The sequence below is a fragment of the Pristis pectinata genome, chromosome 13 (genome assembly GCF_009764475.1).
Source record: "Pristis pectinata isolate sPriPec2 chromosome 13, sPriPec2.1.pri, whole genome shotgun sequence".
In the NCBI taxonomy this organism is placed as follows: Eukaryota; Metazoa; Chordata; class Chondrichthyes; order Rhinopristiformes; family Pristidae; genus Pristis; species Pristis pectinata.
The window spans coordinates 1,105,845-1,122,357 of record NC_067417.1 but is presented as its reverse complement, the minus strand read 5'-3'; the positions used below and the strand labels follow the sequence as shown (position 1 = coordinate 1,122,357).

The 16,513-nt window shown below is 62.7% G+C and overlaps 1 protein-coding gene across 3 annotated transcripts in view; it reads left to right on the top strand.

Annotated features, from left to right (window-relative positions):
- Positions 1-16,513, top strand: part of LOC127577407 (Fanconi anemia core complex-associated protein 24-like) — a 113,566-nt gene that overhangs the window by 95,320 nt on the left and 1,733 nt on the right. Inside the window, exons 1-4 of one of the 3 annotated variants that reach the window (XM_052028594.1) lie at positions 8,172-8,247; positions 9,432-9,639; positions 11,958-12,097; positions 15,500-15,652. In XM_052028594.1, the coding sequence (XP_051884554.1) occupies positions 9,513-9,639; positions 11,958-12,097; positions 15,500-15,652 (420 nt within the window). In that variant the 5' untranslated portion in view covers positions 8,172-8,247; positions 9,432-9,512. Of the gene's footprint in view, positions 1-8,171; positions 8,248-9,431; positions 9,640-11,957; positions 12,098-15,499; positions 15,653-16,513 lie in introns of those variants that run through there. The other 2 variants (XM_052028595.1, XM_052028596.1) reach the window with 2 other exon arrangements.

The following is a 16,513-nucleotide window of genomic DNA, read 5'->3' as shown; positions in this document are numbered from 1 at the left end:
TCCGATAAAGGTGTAGCCCGCGATCTGACAGGCAGCGACACGGTGGGTGGGGAACAGCTCACATCAACACCCCAGCCCTGACTCTCCAGGTGAGACAGAGACTGTGGAGCCAGAGCCATGAGGCAGCAGGAGAACCCAGCACAGGGGGCAGGGTCCCAGTCTGTTGCTGTCAGTTCATGTCATCTAACTTCACATCCCCGCCCCAGTCAGTGTGTATGATCCACACTTGACTTTCCCCACATCCCTGCCCCAGTCAGAGTCCATCCCAGTCAGTGTGTGAGATCCACACCTGACTTTCTCACATCCCTGAACTACATGGACAGGGTTGTGTTGACCTCTGGATCCAAGGTACAAATCCACACAGTGTGTGCAGGGTCACTGAAGGTGGTGGTCAGACATCAGTCCTGGACACGGGAGCTTACCTGATCAACTCGGGGACGTGGCAGGGCACTCTCCAGCCTCTCCAGGAACTCCCACAGCAGCTTCCGAGCTGCAGTCATGAACAAGCTGCCATACTCCTCCTCCATCTCATCCTTGGACACGAACAGCAACACAATCAGCCCCCCACAACTGTGGAGGTAGCACACCCAGCAACACAGGCACCCCCCCCCCCCCCCCCCAAACAACACACAGCCTCCACATCGTCCAAACACACACACCCACCCCGCCAGCCCACAGGAAGCAGCAGCACTGCCTGCAGAGGGAGCAGACCACTGACCACAGTCACGACCCCCATTACGTTACTGCCATTTGATGCGTTACTGCAGGGCAGCTGTGCCGGCCTCCGTTGTGCATCAGCTGGGCACTGCCTGGGCTGTCCATCTGTCTTAACATCTGTGCTGGTGTCTGACAGACCACAGGGCTGGCTGTGTTGGCCCCTCCCCAGGGTACAGGGAGAGTGCCGGTGAACCAGATCCTGATTCACGTCCCTCAGGCTCCGACACTTACCCGCAGGAACTGTTCCCGGTAATTCTCGTCTCGTATCAGCAGCAGAACGAGTTTCCGGAACTGCAGCCGACACCGTCGCTCCTTCTGAATGTCCCTCCTGGTCTGTGGGGGAACCACAGAAATGGTTATATCCCCTCGCCCCCGAGCCTCCCCCCTCACAGACTCCCCCTTCCAGCACCTAATCCCCACCGACTGCAGCAACGGCTCTGCAGGTGAGTCAGTAATCAGCATCCAACAGGTCCGAGGACAGGTGTCAGGCGAAGAGCAGCCGAGGTGTGAGGTACTTTCCCAGTAACCAGGTCAGTCAGGTGACAACCACTTACCGCCCTGGGGTCAGCAGGGAGGAGCTTGGGGAAGTATTTGTCCAGAGTCTGTAGGATGTCCAATGAGCTCCTTCGCTTCACAAACATTTCCATCACCACCTGCACAGGGACAGGAATTCAGAGAGAAGACCCACTGGCATTGTACGTCATTGTTTGGAAACATTCCACACTGACATCCCCGGGGCAGGACACAGGACTAGCCTTGTGAGGGGTGGTAACCATGGATATAGCAATGTCAGAGTGCTGTCCCTAACACATGCCCTGGTACCTCTCGGGCCTCAGTACCTGGCCCCAAGTTCAATCCCAACCTCCGGCGCTGTCCGTGTGGAGTTTGCACGTTCTCCCTGCGACCGCGTGGGTTCCCCCGGCTGCTCCGGTTTCCTCATGCAGGTTGCTAGGAGAGTTTGTTACAATGAAGTCGCCCTGGTGTGTGGGTGGGTGCTGGGAGAGTTGGGGGTGTTAATGTGCATGGAAGGGAGCACAGATTCAAAGGAAATGCGAGGGAATGGGACTGATATGAATGCTGTGGGAGCCAGCATAGACTCAGAGGGCCAAATGGCCTCTTTCTACATCATTAGGAAGTACAAAGGATTCCGAGTTTGGGATGACACACAGGCCAGACTGGTGCCGACAGCAGATCCCTTGCCGAAGACACCAGTGAACCAGATCGGATTCTGCCAACCGGAGTGGCCTCCTGCACGGTGCAGAGACCAAACCCCGATCAGAGGTCTGCACTCAGCTTCCAGCTGCCTCACCACCTCAGGCCTGTGTCTGCCCATCCCGCCTAATGGAACAAGAGGCTGGCTGACAGTACTGATGGACCCATCTACTGCCCGGGCACGTTGCAGCTTCTGCACTCGAGATCGAATCCAATAATCGCAGTCTCTCACTTGCTGCGTTACAACCGGACAGTCTTGCTGCAGCTCATCCATCCATTATTTTAACTCAGTTTCTCCTCTCCACAGATGCTGCCTGACCCTCTGCATTTCCTACAGCTCCACCCTACATTTGTTGGTACACCTCCCTGTTTAATAATTGCCCTCATTAACCTGTCAGCCAGACGGCTCCATTCTCACCTCTGCAACCCAAGCCTCACAGTCAGACATGTTCCACACACCCCTCCTCACCTCCTCTGCAGCTTAAATGTAACCGGGTTTCTTCTTTCCCAGTTCTGCTGAAGGTTTACAACTTGAAATATCAACTCTGTTCCTCTTTCCACAGATCCTACCCGACCTGCTGAGCACACATCTTTATCTTGGGTATGCCAGAATCTGTCGTTTATTTGATTTTCTTTTACAACAATCTCCAGGTTCCTGGGTCACCAAAGAGCTTTTCATTCAGTTCCACATTTACTTTAATGACCTAAAGTTAAAAGCCCAGCTGCCAAACCAGTTTCTGCGGATCAATGGCCCATTCCCACAACTAACCACTCCGGTACAGCATCTGTTTTACTGAGAACTGGTCCAGGCCACTCCTGACCCACCACCAGATGGGAGAAGCTTTCTCAGTCTCTGCTACCAAAGCCAATGTACCTGCCCCTGGCCCAGAGTGCTGCAGTGCCACCGGGTGTGGACACCAGGTTGCCTCTACAATACCTTGGCTTTGAAAGCGATGCTGAGTTTGAGGTAGTGTCGGTAACTGAGGAGGTCTGAAGCCTGTTGCCAGATGATGTTCACAAAGTCCACCACCCTCCCGTAGTGGTCTGCACAGTGTCGCGTCACCGTGCTCCACAGTGCGGCACAGGCGATTCGAAGGGGCAGAGCTCCGTCCTCAGGGAAGCTGATGTCCCATCCCTGCAGGCAAACTGTGGGAGAAATCACACAGGGCTCGGCATTAGCGAATGCACCAGAATGCTCAGAGAGGCCGCACTGATCTCACCTCAGCGCTGGATAACGTGACAGGCTTGATAACGTGAAATAGGCTGTTCTCTCACCCTCTCTGTAGCTGCGACACAGTCTCCACTGCTGCTGAGCCGTGCAGAGGTCAGGCCAGCCGCAGCGACCTTCTGCTCTCTGTTGCTCACTGGAGAAACCGTTGAAGGTTTACTCAGCAACTGTACACGTAACAGCAGGGTGGACACTAGCCAACTTGTGTGCTTTGAGTTGATGCACAAGAACACGGTTGCTTCAGGTTAATAGAGAAAACATCAAAAGTTCATCGTTTCTATTACTCAGTGACGACAACTTGCCACCTCTCAGGAGTTCCAAGGCAAAGGCAAACATTGATGAAAAAATTCACCTCCACCTCCAATGTGACAGCACAGTCTCCAATTAGTTGAAGAAAAGGGTATTTGAAGATCAAAACCCGAGCTGGCACAATACAAATGGTCAGCTGGGCAGCAGTGATCCCTACTCTCCCGTGTCTGACTGCTTCATATAATCAACAAGAAGGCAGGATCAGCAGGGCCCATGTGGGTGCCCATGGCTACACCTTCAATCTGTAGGCATGGAAAGAGTTGCTGAAGCCCTGAAGGACGGCTACCCCCGGCCCACAGCGGTGAGGGCTAGGTCACCACCACCCCGTGTAACGATAGGGTGTTGTCCTCACACTGCCCACGGCAGCTTCCCCTGAGTCACCCTAGTCCAAGTGGTCCGGACCACCTACACTCGCACCAATGTCCCAAGTGGGATCAGAGCCCCCACCTCAGTCACCTCCCCTCAGCACCTCCACCCCACCTCAACCCCCCCCCCAGCACCTCCACCCCACCTCAACCCCCCCCTCCGCCCCTCCAGCCCCCCCCCTCAGCACCTCCACCCCCCCCTCAGCACCTCCACCCCACCTCCAACCCCCCCTCAGCACCTCCACCCCACCTCCAACCCCCCCCCTCAGCACCTCTACCCCATCATCTCTCTTACCACTTTCCTTCAACCCCACCACACCCCCAATCCTCCACCTGCCCCTCAGATCCCATTCTCCCCACCCACCTCCCCCTCCCTCCCCCTCCCCCCCCCCATCCCCCTCCCTCACCCTCCCCCTCCCCCCATCCCCCTCCCTCACCCTCCCCTCCCCCCTCACCCCCTCATCCCCCCTCCCCCCCTCATCCCCCCCTCCCCTCCCCCCCTCATCCCCCCTCCCCCCTCCCTCACCCCCCCACCCCCCCCTCATCCCCCCTCCCTCACCCCCCACCCTCCCCTCCCCCCTCCCTCCCCTCCCCCCATCCCCCCTCCCTCACCTCCCCCCATCCCCCTCCCTCATCCCCCACCCTCCCCTCCCCCCCTCACCCCCCTCCCCCCCCACCCCCCCTCCCTCATCCCCCCTCCCTCACCCCCCCACCCCACCTCCCCTCCCCCCCCCCCCCCCCCCCCCCCCCCCCCCCCCCCCCCCCCCCCCCCCCCCCCCCCCCCCCCCCCCCCCCCCCCCCCCCCCCCCCCCCCCCCCCCCCCCCCCCCCCCCCCCCCCCCCCCCCCCCCCCCCCCCCCCCCCCCCCCCCCCCCCCCCCCCCCCCCCCCCCCCCCCCCCCCACCCCCCCCCCCCCCCCCCCCCCCCCCCCCCCCCCCCCCCCCCCCCCCCCCCCCCCCCCCCCCCCCCCCCCCCCCCCCCCCCCCCCCCCCCCCCCCCCCCCCCCCCCCCCCCCCCCCCCCCCCCCCCCCCCCCCCCCCCCCCCCCCCCCCCCCCCCCCCCCCCCCCCCCCCCCCCCCCCCCCCCCCCCCCCCCCCCCCCCCCCCCCCCCCCCCCCCCCCCCCCCCCCCCCCCCCCCCCCCCCCCCCCCCCCCCCCCCCCCCCCCCCCCCCCCCCCCCCCCCCCCCCCCCCCCCCCCCCCCCCCCCCCCCCCCCCCCCCCCCCCCCCCCCCCCCCCCACCCCCCCCCCCCCCCCCCCCCCCCCCCCCCCCCCCCCCCCCCCCCCCCCCCCCCCCCCCCCCCCCCCCCCCCCCCCCCCCCCCCCCCCCCCCCCCCCCCCCCCCCCCCCCCCCCCCCCCCCCCCCCCCCCCCCCCCCCCCCCCCCCCCCCCCCCCCCCCCCCCCCCCACCCCCCCCCCCCCCCCCCCCCCCCCCCCCCCCCCCCCCCCCCCACCCCCCCCCCCCCCCCCCCCCCCCCCCCCCCCCCCCCCCCCCCCCCCCCCCCCCCCCCCCCCCCCCCCCCCCCCCCCCCCCCCCCCCCCCCCCCCCCCCCCCCCCCCCCCCCCCCCCCCCCCCCCCCCCCCCCCCCCCCCCCCCCCCCCCCCCCCCCCCCCCCCCCCCCCCCCCCCCCCCCCCCCCCCCCCCCCCCCCCCCCCCCCCCCCCCCCCCCCCCCCCCCCCCCCCCCCCCCCCCCCCCCCCCCCCCCCCCCCCCCCCCCCCCCCCCCCCCCCCCCCCCCCCCCCCCCCCCCCCCCCCCCCCCCCCCCCCCCCCCCCCCCCCCCCCCCCCCCCCCCCCCCCCCCCCCCCCCCCCCCCCCCCCCCCCCCCCCCCCCCCCCACCCCCCCCCCCCCCCCCCCCCCCCCCCCCCCCCCCCCCCCCCCCCCCCCCCCCCCCCCCCCCCCCCCCCCCCCCCCCCCCCCCCCCCCCCCCCCCCCCCCCCCCCCCCCCCCCCCCCCCCCCCCCCCCCCCCCCCCCCCCCCCCCCCCCCCCCCCCCCCCCCCCCCCCCCCCCCCCCCCCCCCCCCCCCCCCCCCCCCCCCCCCCCCCCCCCCCCCCCCCCCCCCCCCCCCCCCCCCCCCCCCCCCCCCCCCCCCCCCCCCCCCCCCCCCCCCCCCCCCCCCCCCCCCCCCCCCCCCCCCCCCCCCCCCCCCCCCCCCCCCCCCCCCCCCCCCCCCCCCCCCCCCCCCCCCCCCCCCCCCCCCCCCCCCCCCCCCCCCCCCCCCCCCCCCCCCCCCCCCCCCCCCCCCCCCCCCCCCCCCCCCCCCCCCCCCCCCCCCCCCCCCCCCCCCCCCCCCCCCCCCCCCCCCCCCCCCCCCCCCCACCCCCCCCCCCCCCCCCCCCCCCCCCCCCCCCCCCCCCCCCCCCCCCCCCCCCCCCCCCCCCCCCCCCCCCCCCCCCCCCCCCCCCCCCCCCCCCCCCCCCCCCACCCCCCCCCCCCCCCCCCCCCCCCCCCCCCCCCCCCCCCCCCCCCCCCCCCCCCCCCCCCCCCCCCCCCCCCCCCCCCCCCCCCCCCCCCCCCCCCCCCCCCCCCCCCCCCCCCCCCCCCCCCCCCCCCCCCCCCCCCCCCCCCCCCCCCCCCCCCCCCCCCCCCCCCCCCCCCCCCCCCCCCCCCCCCCCCCCCCCCCCCCCCCCCCCCCCCCCCCCCCCCCCCCCCCCCCCCCCCCCCCCCCCCCCCCCCCCCCCCCCCCCCCCCCCCCCCCCCCCCCCCCCCCCCCCCCCCCCCCCCCCCCCCCCCCCCCCCCCCCCCCCCCCCCCCCCCCCCCCCCCCCCCCCCCCCCCCCCCCCCCCCCCCCCCCCCCCCCCCCCCCCCCCCCCCCCCCCCCCCCCCCCCCCCCCCCCCCCCCCCCCCCCCCCCCCCCCCCCCCCCCCCCCCCCCCCCCCCCCCCCCCCCCCCCCCCCCCCCCCCCCCCCCCCCCCCCCCCCCCCCCCCCCCCCCCCCCCCCCCCCCCCCCCCCCCCCCCCCCCCCCCCCCCCCCCCCCCCCCCCCCCCCCCCCCCCCCCCCCCCCCCCCCCCCCCCCCCCCCCCCCCCCCCCCCCCCCCCCCCCCCCCCCCCCCCCCCCCCCCCCCCCCCCCCCCCCCCCCCCCCCCCCCCCCCCCCCCCCCCCCCCCCCCCCCCCCCCCCCCCCCCCCCCCCCCCCCCCCCCCCCCCCCCCCCCCCCCCCCCCCCCCCCCCCCCCCCCCCCCCCCCCCCCCCCCCCCCCCCCCCCCCCCCCCCCCCCCCCCCCCCCCCCCCCCCCCCCCCCCCCCCCCCCCCCCCCCCCCACCCCCCCCCCCCCCCCCCCCCCCCCCCCCCCCCCCCCCCCCCCCCCCCCCCCCCCCCCCCCCCCCCCCCCCCCCCCCCCCCCCCCCCCCCCCCCCCCCCCCCCCCCCCCCCCCCCCCCCCCCCCCCCCCCCCCCCCCCCCCCCCCCCCCCCCCCCCCCCCCCCCCCCCCCCCCCCCCCCCCCCCCCCCCCCCCCCCCCCCCCCCCCCCCCCCCCCCCCCCCCCCCCCCCCCCCCCCCCCCCCCCCCCCCCCCCCCCCCCCCCCCCCCCCCCCCCCCCCCCCCTCCCTCCCTCCCTCCCTCACCCCTCCCTCCCTCCCTCCCTCACCCTCCCTCCCTCCCTCACCCCTCCCTCCCTCCCTCCCTCACCCCTCCCTCCCTCCCTCACCCCTCCCTCCCTCCCTCCCTCACCCCTCCCTCCCTCCCTCACCCCTCCCTCCCTCCCTCCCTCACCCCTCCCTCCCTCCCTCCCTCACCCCTCCCTCCCTCCCTCCCTCCCTCCCTCTCCCCCCTCCCTCCCCCCCTCTCCCCCCCCCCCCTCCCCCCTCCCTCCCCCCCTCCCTCACCCCCTCACCCCCTCCCTCACCCCCTCACCCCCCCTCCCCCCCTCACCTACCCCCTCCCTCACCCCCTCACCCCACCCCTCCCTCACCCCCTCACCCCCCCTCCCTCACCCCCTCACCCCCCCTCACCCCCCCTCACCCCGGACCAGCTGCTCCAGGCGGTGCCGGCAGCTGTAGTCCAGCACCAGGCTGTGCAGCGGGGACCGACCCGGCTCCATGGGGCAGAGAGCGGGGACCGGGGCCTCGCCTCGCCGCCCGGCTCCGGCTCCGGCCCCGCCGCCCGTCAAACCGCGACATGTCCGGACATGCGACCGCTCCGCCCCGTCAGCTGACTCCGCCAGCCTATCAGCCGCGGCGGCTGCCACAATCCACCAATCACAGCCATGTGCCATCAGGTGTAATCTGATTGGCTGTTTCTCCGTCAAACCAAATACGTAGGAATTTGATTGGTTGATTAACGCTGTTGACCAGCGTAAAGTCGGAACCCTATTGGTGACGATGACTGTCAATCACCATAACTCGACATCTTATTGGTGAGGGCGGGAGGAGCAGGGCCCGCGGATTCTAGGGTGAGCGGGAGATGGTCGGACCCCCCGGTGAGTGTCGGCCGGCGGCACCGACTCACCCCTGACCCCTGACCCCTCTCACCCCCCACCTCACCCCCGGGTGAGTGTCCGCCGGCGGCACCGACCCTGCCCCTCCCCCTCCGTCCTCCCCCCCACCCCCACCCTCCCTCCCTCCGTCCTCCCCCCCACCCCCACCCTCCCTCCCCCTCCCCCCCCACCCTCCCTCCCTCCCCCCCACCCCCACCCTCCCTCCCCCTCCGTCCTCCCCCCCACCCCCACCCTCCCTCCCTCCCCCCCACCCCCACCCTCACCTCCCCCCCACCCCCACCCTCCCTCCCCCCCTCTCCCCCCTCCCTCCCCCTCACCCCCCCACCCTCACCCCAAAACCCCTGCACCCTCCTCACCCCACCCCCTTCTACCCCTCATCCCCGCCCCCTCCCTCCCACACACCCTCCTGCCTGGGGGGGGGGGTGAGCATTCAGCACTGGCACCCTCCCCCCCTCACGTCCCCCCCTCCCCCTCACCTCCCCCCCTCACCTCCCCCCCTCCCCCTCACCTCCCCCCTCACACACCGCGCCCTCCAGCCCCCACACCATGGGTGGGGGTGGTGGGTGTCGGATCGGTGGGGCTGGCAGACAACGCGGGCCATTCCCCCGTCGCTGGTCTGCATTTGTCGGGGTTTCCCCGAGGACAGCGTGGGTGACGGGGCTGCTGGAGGCACTCGGCGGGTCTGGCAGGCAGGGGGATGGGGGATGTTTGGGTCCAGCCCCTGTCAGCACAGGGGAGAGGGGAGAGGGGAGAGGGAAGGGGTGGGCAAGAGGTCAGTCACACTGGCCATCTCCCCTCTCCTCCAGTCACAGTCACACAGCATGGAAACAGGCCCTTCAGCTCAACTGGTCCATGCCATCCAAGGTTCCCATCTAAGCTAGTCCCATTTGCCTACGTTTAGCCCATCTCCTTCTAAACCTTTCCAATCCGTGTCCCCGTCCAAGTGTCTTTCCTGCTGTAGGGTCTCGACTCAAAATGTCGACTGTCTCTGCCTCCACAGATGCTGCTCGACCCGCTGAGTCCCTCCAGCAGTCTGATTTTCGCTCCACCTTCCAGCATCTGCAGTTCCCTGTGTCTCTATGAAAGGGCAGTTGATGTGTACACCGAGGTTTCTAGTGTTTGCTCATCACTCAGCCAGTGCATTCCTATTTCTGTTTATCTGCCAGGCATGTTCCCCAGGAGCCACGTGTGACGATTTGCAGGGCGTGTTCCCCAGGAGCCACGTGTGACGATTGCATGGAGCTGTGATGGATGCGTCACTGAATTCGAGTGTGTGCAGCACTCCGGTCCGAGCAGGAGCTAATGCAGTTCCCTTTGGACATGTCATTGTGAACGAGAAGTGGAGGGGTTCAGAGCTGGCTCTTGGCTGTCGGGGTAGGTTGGAAGAACTCATAACGGACCAGCAGAACCACTCCTCCCCCTCCCCCTCGTGTGCCCCACCCTCGGTCTGGCCTTGTTAACTTCTCCCACCAGTCTCGACCGTTACCCAACCCACACTGGCTTCGCACCTCAGCACACCAAACTAAAATCTCGTCTGTTTCTGCAGCCTCCATTAGGATTGTAGCTGCGGCCTCACCCTCTTATACCTCCAACATCCGTCCTGCGTTCTTCCTCCATCACTGCTCCACCTCCCTGCCTCTTCTCCCCATCCCCTCTGCCTCAGACTGAACACTTGCCCCGTGACGTGTTGCCTGCTCCTGATTCCTGTGCACAATTTATTCAGCCCCTCGATCCATTCAACACAACACTGATCAGCCTCTGCCCCGTGTCCCTGCCCTATCCCCACCTCCCTTGATTAATGTACAGAAATGTTTTGACCTCTGTGTTGAATGGACCCAGTGACTGAACCTCCTCTGTCCTCTCGTGTAGAGAACACCAAAGGTTCACTGCTGTCTGAAGGAACAACTGCCTCTTCCCTTCAGTGTGCTGGGACTGAGACCTGCCCAAGTGACAGAGCATGGAAAGACGCCCTTCAGCCCATTCAGTGCATGCCAGCATCGTACCCATCTACCCAGTTGCCAGTGCTTGGTCCATGGACCTCCCTGCCTTAGTGACTCAAATGCTCGCCCAGATACTTGTTAAATTGGTTTATTCTTGTCACATGTACTAATGTGCAGGAAAAGCTTTGTTTTGCATGCTATCCATACAGATCATTTGGTTACATCAGTGCATTGAGGTAGTACAAGGCAAAACAATAACAGAATGCAGTATAAAGTGTCACAGTTACAGAGAAAGTGCAGTGCAGGCAGACAATAAGGTGCAAGGTCATAACCAGGTAGATTGTGAGATCAAGAATCCATCTTATCGTACTGGGGACTGTTCAATAGTCTTATAGCAGTGGGATAGAAGCTGTCCTTGAGCCTGGTGGTACGTGCTTTCAGGCTTTTGTATCTTCTGCCCGATGGGAGGGGGGAGAAGAAAGAATGTCCGGGTGGGTGGGGTCTTTGATTATGTTGGCTGCTTTACTGAGGCAGCGAGAAGTGTAGAGAGAGTCCATGGAGGGGAGGCTGGTTTCTGTGATGTGCTGAGCTGTGTCCACAACTCTCTGCAGCTTCTTGTGATGTCGGGCAGAGCAGTTGCCGTACCAAGCCGTGATGCATCCAGATAGGATGCTTTCTGTGGTGTCTCTGCACCCACCACCCCTCAGGCAGCGCATTCCATATTCCAACCACCCTCTGGGGATAAAACTCTTCCTCAGAACCCCTCCAAACCTCTCACTCCTCGCCTTAAACCCATGCTCTCTGGTCTTAGCCATCTCTGCCTTGGGGTAACAATTTCTTACATCTACTCTACCTATTCCCCTCATAACTTTTTTACCTCTACAGGTCCCCTCTCAGCCTTCTCCACTCCGAGGAATCTAGCCCAGCCTCTCCAATCTCTCCTTGTAATGAACTACTCCATCCCCAGCAACATCCTGCTGAATCTCCTCTGCACCGTCTCCAGTAGATCATGTCCATCCTCTTGTGTGGTGACCACCCGTGTAATACTGGGGTAACTGTTGTGCGTGGGGTAGGTGGATGGGTCTGGGCCCTGACTGCTGTATCCTTTGGCTACCTGGGGGTAGTTTTTACCTCACACTCCAGTGACCCAAGTTTGATCCTGATCTTGGGTGCTGTCTGTGTGGAGTTTGCACGTTCTCCCTATAACCATGCACATCTCCCTTGGGTGCTCTTCACCCCACGTCCCAAAGACGTGCAGGTTGCTCGGTTATTTGCCCCGAGTGTGTGGGTGAGTGGTAGAATCTGGGGGAGTTGATGAGAATGTGGGATTAATGTAGGGTCTGTGTAAGTGGGTGAGTGATGGTCAGCATGGATTCGGTGGGCCGAAGGGCCTGTTTCTGTTTTGCATCTCCCTATCACTAAATTATTGTTCTTACAATAGCTGCAGGGAATACTTTCCATCCTCTGCCTCTGTCTGTGTTTGTTCCTGGCTGCACTGTTGTCGCAGGGGACAGTGAACCGTGCAGTCATTTGCAGCTTGTGGGTCCCTCACCCACACTGCTGGGCAGTTGGGTTTCTCCACCTCATTGCACTTACCAGTGCGGTCGACAGATGCCGGGTTTGTTGGTTTACACCTGGGCTTTGTGTGCTGCTGGCCAGTGTCACTGCCACACACCACCAGACCTCTGCGCTGTCCTTGTAATCGCAGGAACCTGACTCACTGAGCTGTCTCGGACTCTCTTTACTTTCCAGGCAGGATTACTGTCGTGTTTGAGGACGGTTTGGGTCTGGTCGATTTCCACCTCTCCAAGCGCCTCTGTGTTTTGTACATTTCTGAGGTAGACCTCGTTGCCGGAAATGGTTACAGAAGAAAACTTGTCCGATTTCGGAATGTAAGTCAGAAGCACTTCATTCAGTTAAGAATAATGATAATCAGTTTCTCTTCTGCCGAGGTATTGCCTGTTTCTGCAACACTGAGAGGAACGTTAGAAGCAGAGGGAGGGTGCTGGAACATGCTCCATTCAGTAGGATTGTGGCTGATCCACCCTTGGCCTCCCACACCCCTTGATTCCTTGTAATTCAAATAACACAATCCCCCCCTTCAGTGACCCCATTTCCACAGCCCTCTGGGGTAGTTTCTAAGGTTCGTGACCCATTGTGAGAAGAAATTCCTCCTCATCTTGTCCACTAATATTCTCCAAATCCCCTACAATAGAGTTTAACATGGCATCACCGTCCTCATTGCTTGCTGCACCTGCATTATAATCTTTTGTCTCATTCACTGGGACCCCCAGATCCCTCGGCAGCACTGTATCTCACTCCATATCCCTCCATTCTCTGCACATTCACGTGACGAGCTTTGGTTCCCAGCTTTCTGCATTCCTCCCTTCTTGAATAGCTGAGTTAGCACTTCTGATGTTCCTGTCCTCTGGGATCTCTCCAGAATCCAGGGAATTTTGGTAGATTACAACAAATACATCCACAGTCTCTACAGCCACTTTCAGACCTAAGATGCAGGTTGGTATTGGAACTGCTTTATTATTGTCACGTACCAAGGTACAGTGAAAAACTTCTTGCATACCGATCGTACAGATCAATTCATTACACAGTTCATTGAGGCAGTACAGGGTAAAAACAATAACAGAATACTGAGTAAAGTGTCACAGTTACAGGGAAGTGCATTGCAGGTAGACAATAAGGTGCAAGGTCGTAACAAGGTAGATTATGAGGTCAAGAGTCCATCTCATCATATAAGGGAACTGTTCAATAGTCTTATCGCAGTGGGGTAGAAGCTGTCCTTGAGTCTGGTGGTACGTGCCCTCAGGGTCCTGTATCTTCAGCCCAATGGGAGAGGGGAGAAGAGAGAATGTCCGGGGTGGGTGGGGTCTTTGATTATGTTGGCTGCTTTACCGAGGCAGCGAGAGGTATAGACAGAGTCCATGGAGGGGAGGCTGGTGTCCGTGATGCGCTGGGCTGTGTCCACAACTCTCTGCAGTTTCTTGTCATCATGGGCAAAGCAGTTGCCGTACCAAGCCGTGATGCAACCAGATAGGATGCTTTCTGTGGTGCATCGATAAAAGTTGGTGAGTGTCAAAAGGGACATGCCAAATTTCTTTAGCCTCCTGAGGAAGTAGAGGTGCTGGTGAGCTTTCTTGGCCATGGCTTCTATGTGATTTGACCAGGACAGGCTGCTGGTGATGTTCACACCCAGGAACTTGAAGCTCTCAACCTTCTCAACCTCAGCACTATTGATGTAGACAGGTGCATGTACACCACCGCCTTTCCTGAAGTCAGTGACCAGCTCTTTTGTTTTGCTGACATTGAGGGAAAGGTTGTTGTCATGACACCATGTCACTAAGCTCTCTATCTCCTTCCTGTACTCTGACATCATTATTTGAGATACAGCCTACTACAGTGGTATTATCTGCAGAATCTGGCTATGCAGTTATGAGTATATAGGAAGTAGAGTAGAGGGCTGAGGACTCAGGCTAGTGGGGCACCAGTGTTGAGAATAATCGTGCCGGAGGTATTGCTGCCTATCCTCACTGACTGCGGTCTGTTGGTCAGAAAGTCAAGGATCCAGTTCTAGAGGGAGATGTTAAGTCCCAGGTCTCGGAGTTTGGTGACAAGTTTGCTTGGGATTATTGTATTGAAGGCGGAGCTGTAGTCAATAAACAATAGTCTTAACGTGGGTGTCTTTACTGTCCAAATGCTCCAGAGATGAGTGTAGGGCCAGGGAGATGGTGTCCACTGTAGACCTGTTTCGGTGGTAGGCAAATTGCAGTGGGTCGAGGTTGTCTGGGAGGCTGGAGTTGATGCGTGCCATGACCAACCTCTCAAAGCACTTCATGATGGTGGATGTCAGAGCCACTGGTCGGTAGTCATTGAGGCACGTTACCTTGTTTTTCTTGGGTACCGGGATGATAGTGGTCTTCTTAAAACAGGTGGGAACCTGAGATTGAAGCAGGGAGAGGTTAAATATGTCTGCAAATACTTCTGCCAGCTGATCAGCACAAGATCTGAGCACACGGCCAGGGACACCATCTGAGCCAGATGCTTTCCTCGTGTTCACTCTCCAGAAGACTGATCTTATGACCTCGACAGTAACCACGGGTTCAGTTGCATTGGAGGTTGTCAGGGTGGGTGGTGACAATCCACTCCCCTTCTGTTCAAAATGTGTATAGAATGTGTTAAGCTCATCAGGAAGGGATGCGCTGTTGTTGACTATGCAGCCCGACTTCATTTTGTAGCCTGTTATGGCGTGTAAGCCCTGCCATAACTGACGGCTGGTCTGGAACTCTATTTTGAACCAGTATTGTCTCTTGGCATTCCTGATAGCTTTCCAGAGGTCGTATCTTGATTTCTTGTAAAGGTCAGGGTCACCTGATTTGAATGCTGCAGTCCTCGACTTCAGCAAGGACTGGATCTCCCAAGTGAATCTTGTGAAGGTCATCAGCTCCACAGTCAGTGTGTCCCTGATGTACCCACAAACTATGCTTTCCCAAAGGAGCATCAACCTGAGTTTCTGCTATGCAGACTCACTGGAATGATGTCAGGATTAAAAGGGTTAAGGTATGAGTCAGGTTATGTAGACTCTACTGGGAATGGCCTGAGTTTACAGGTGATACAATTGACGAGCTTAAGCTGGTGAAAGGGATTTAATCAGGTGGATTCAGAGAAAGGTTACCCTTGGACTGGAGGCCCAGAACGACGGCCCATCACTTGGGGACCAGGGATGTTGATGTTCATGGTTCCTGCTAACCAAAGGTTCATGGACAAAGTGTGAGAGAGAGAACAGAGGCGCAGTGAGGTGGCTGTTCGCTTGTTTGTTTGCTGATCAATTGGCGTCTCAGTGCTCTCAGCTCACACAACCTGGGCACGATGCCTGGCTGGTCCACAAAGTGCGGCAGGGCCGTAGAGAACAGGACTCATTGGCAGGGCAGGATAGATCGCTTGGGGATCTGTGTGAACTTCAATGGCTGCTGTCTCTCTCTGCATAACTTGCTCGTGAGGCACCCTAATTTTTTTTAATAGATATTATTTTTCATCCAAGGAATAGTTGGTATGTGGAATGAGCTGCCAAAGGAGGTGGTAGAGCAGGGACAGTAACACCTGGACAGGTACTGCAATGAGCAGGCAGAGGGATATGGACCTAATGCGGGCAGGGGGGATTAGTATGGATGAGCTTGATGGTCAGCAGAGATGCAGTTGGCCAAAGGGTCTGCTTCTGTGCTGCACAATTCCATGACTGACATTGACACCTGATTCTTTGCCCCTTTTCCCACTGTAACCAGGCGAGCACTCTGAATGGGATAGTTCTGGTGGAAAAGACCCGGCTGAGCGAGCAGTACTTTGCTGGGGTCCAGAGGTTTGTGGTGTTGGAGCTGGGCCTGACCCTGTTACCTGTAGCCAGCCAGTCTGAGGCCTCGCAGCTCATCACCCAGCTGGTAAGTGGCTCAGCCCAGGTACAGTGGCCGAATCTCCAGTGTGTGGCCGCAGCACTGATCCCCTCTAACAGGCTTTTAACCTGCTCTCCTCACCTCTGCCATAAAATCACGCTATTGGAAATGCTCTGCAGGACCAGCAGAGAAAAATAAAGTTAGTGTTTCAGGGCAATGATCACCCCTGAGAACTGCAAGGTGCAGAAGTGGGGAAACCCGGCTGGGAAAGAGCAGTAACCACAGGCTGAGAAGCAGGAATGATGCCTGGGAGGGAACTGTACCACAACCACTGCTCCGATGTATGTCACAGAGCAGATGTATGCCCTTCGGCCCAACGAGTTCATGCTGACCATGTCTGCCCAGCTAGTCCCAATTTCCTGCAAGTGTCTGGGAATGTTTTGGTTATTGTCTCCTGTATCTCCTTCACACCCATCTTGTGGTTTGTCTAACCCAGGGACTGGATTGTTGTCATTTAATCTCCTGCCTTCTGCACTGTCACACAGTCTGTCACCTCAGTCCACTTTCCCTCATTTGTACTTGCTTTAAATTTATTAAATCTGCAACATTTCCCAAAGCTGATGTGAGCCTTTAGCCCTGAAATATTTACCTGTTCCCCTATCCACAGCTGAACATTTCCAGCACTTGCAGTCTCTTCGTGCAGCTCAGTCACACAGGATGGAAACAGGCCCTTCAGCCCAGCTCATCCATGCCAACTCTGTTGCCCACCGAGCTGGTCCCCTCTGCCCTTGGTAGCAGATCCATGTTTGATAAAGTTGCTGTGAATCAGCCTGGGAGGTTTTACCATGCACACAGTTTCTGTTCCTATTGTCAGTGGTACCATGCTCCCCAACCAAAGTCCCAGGAGGG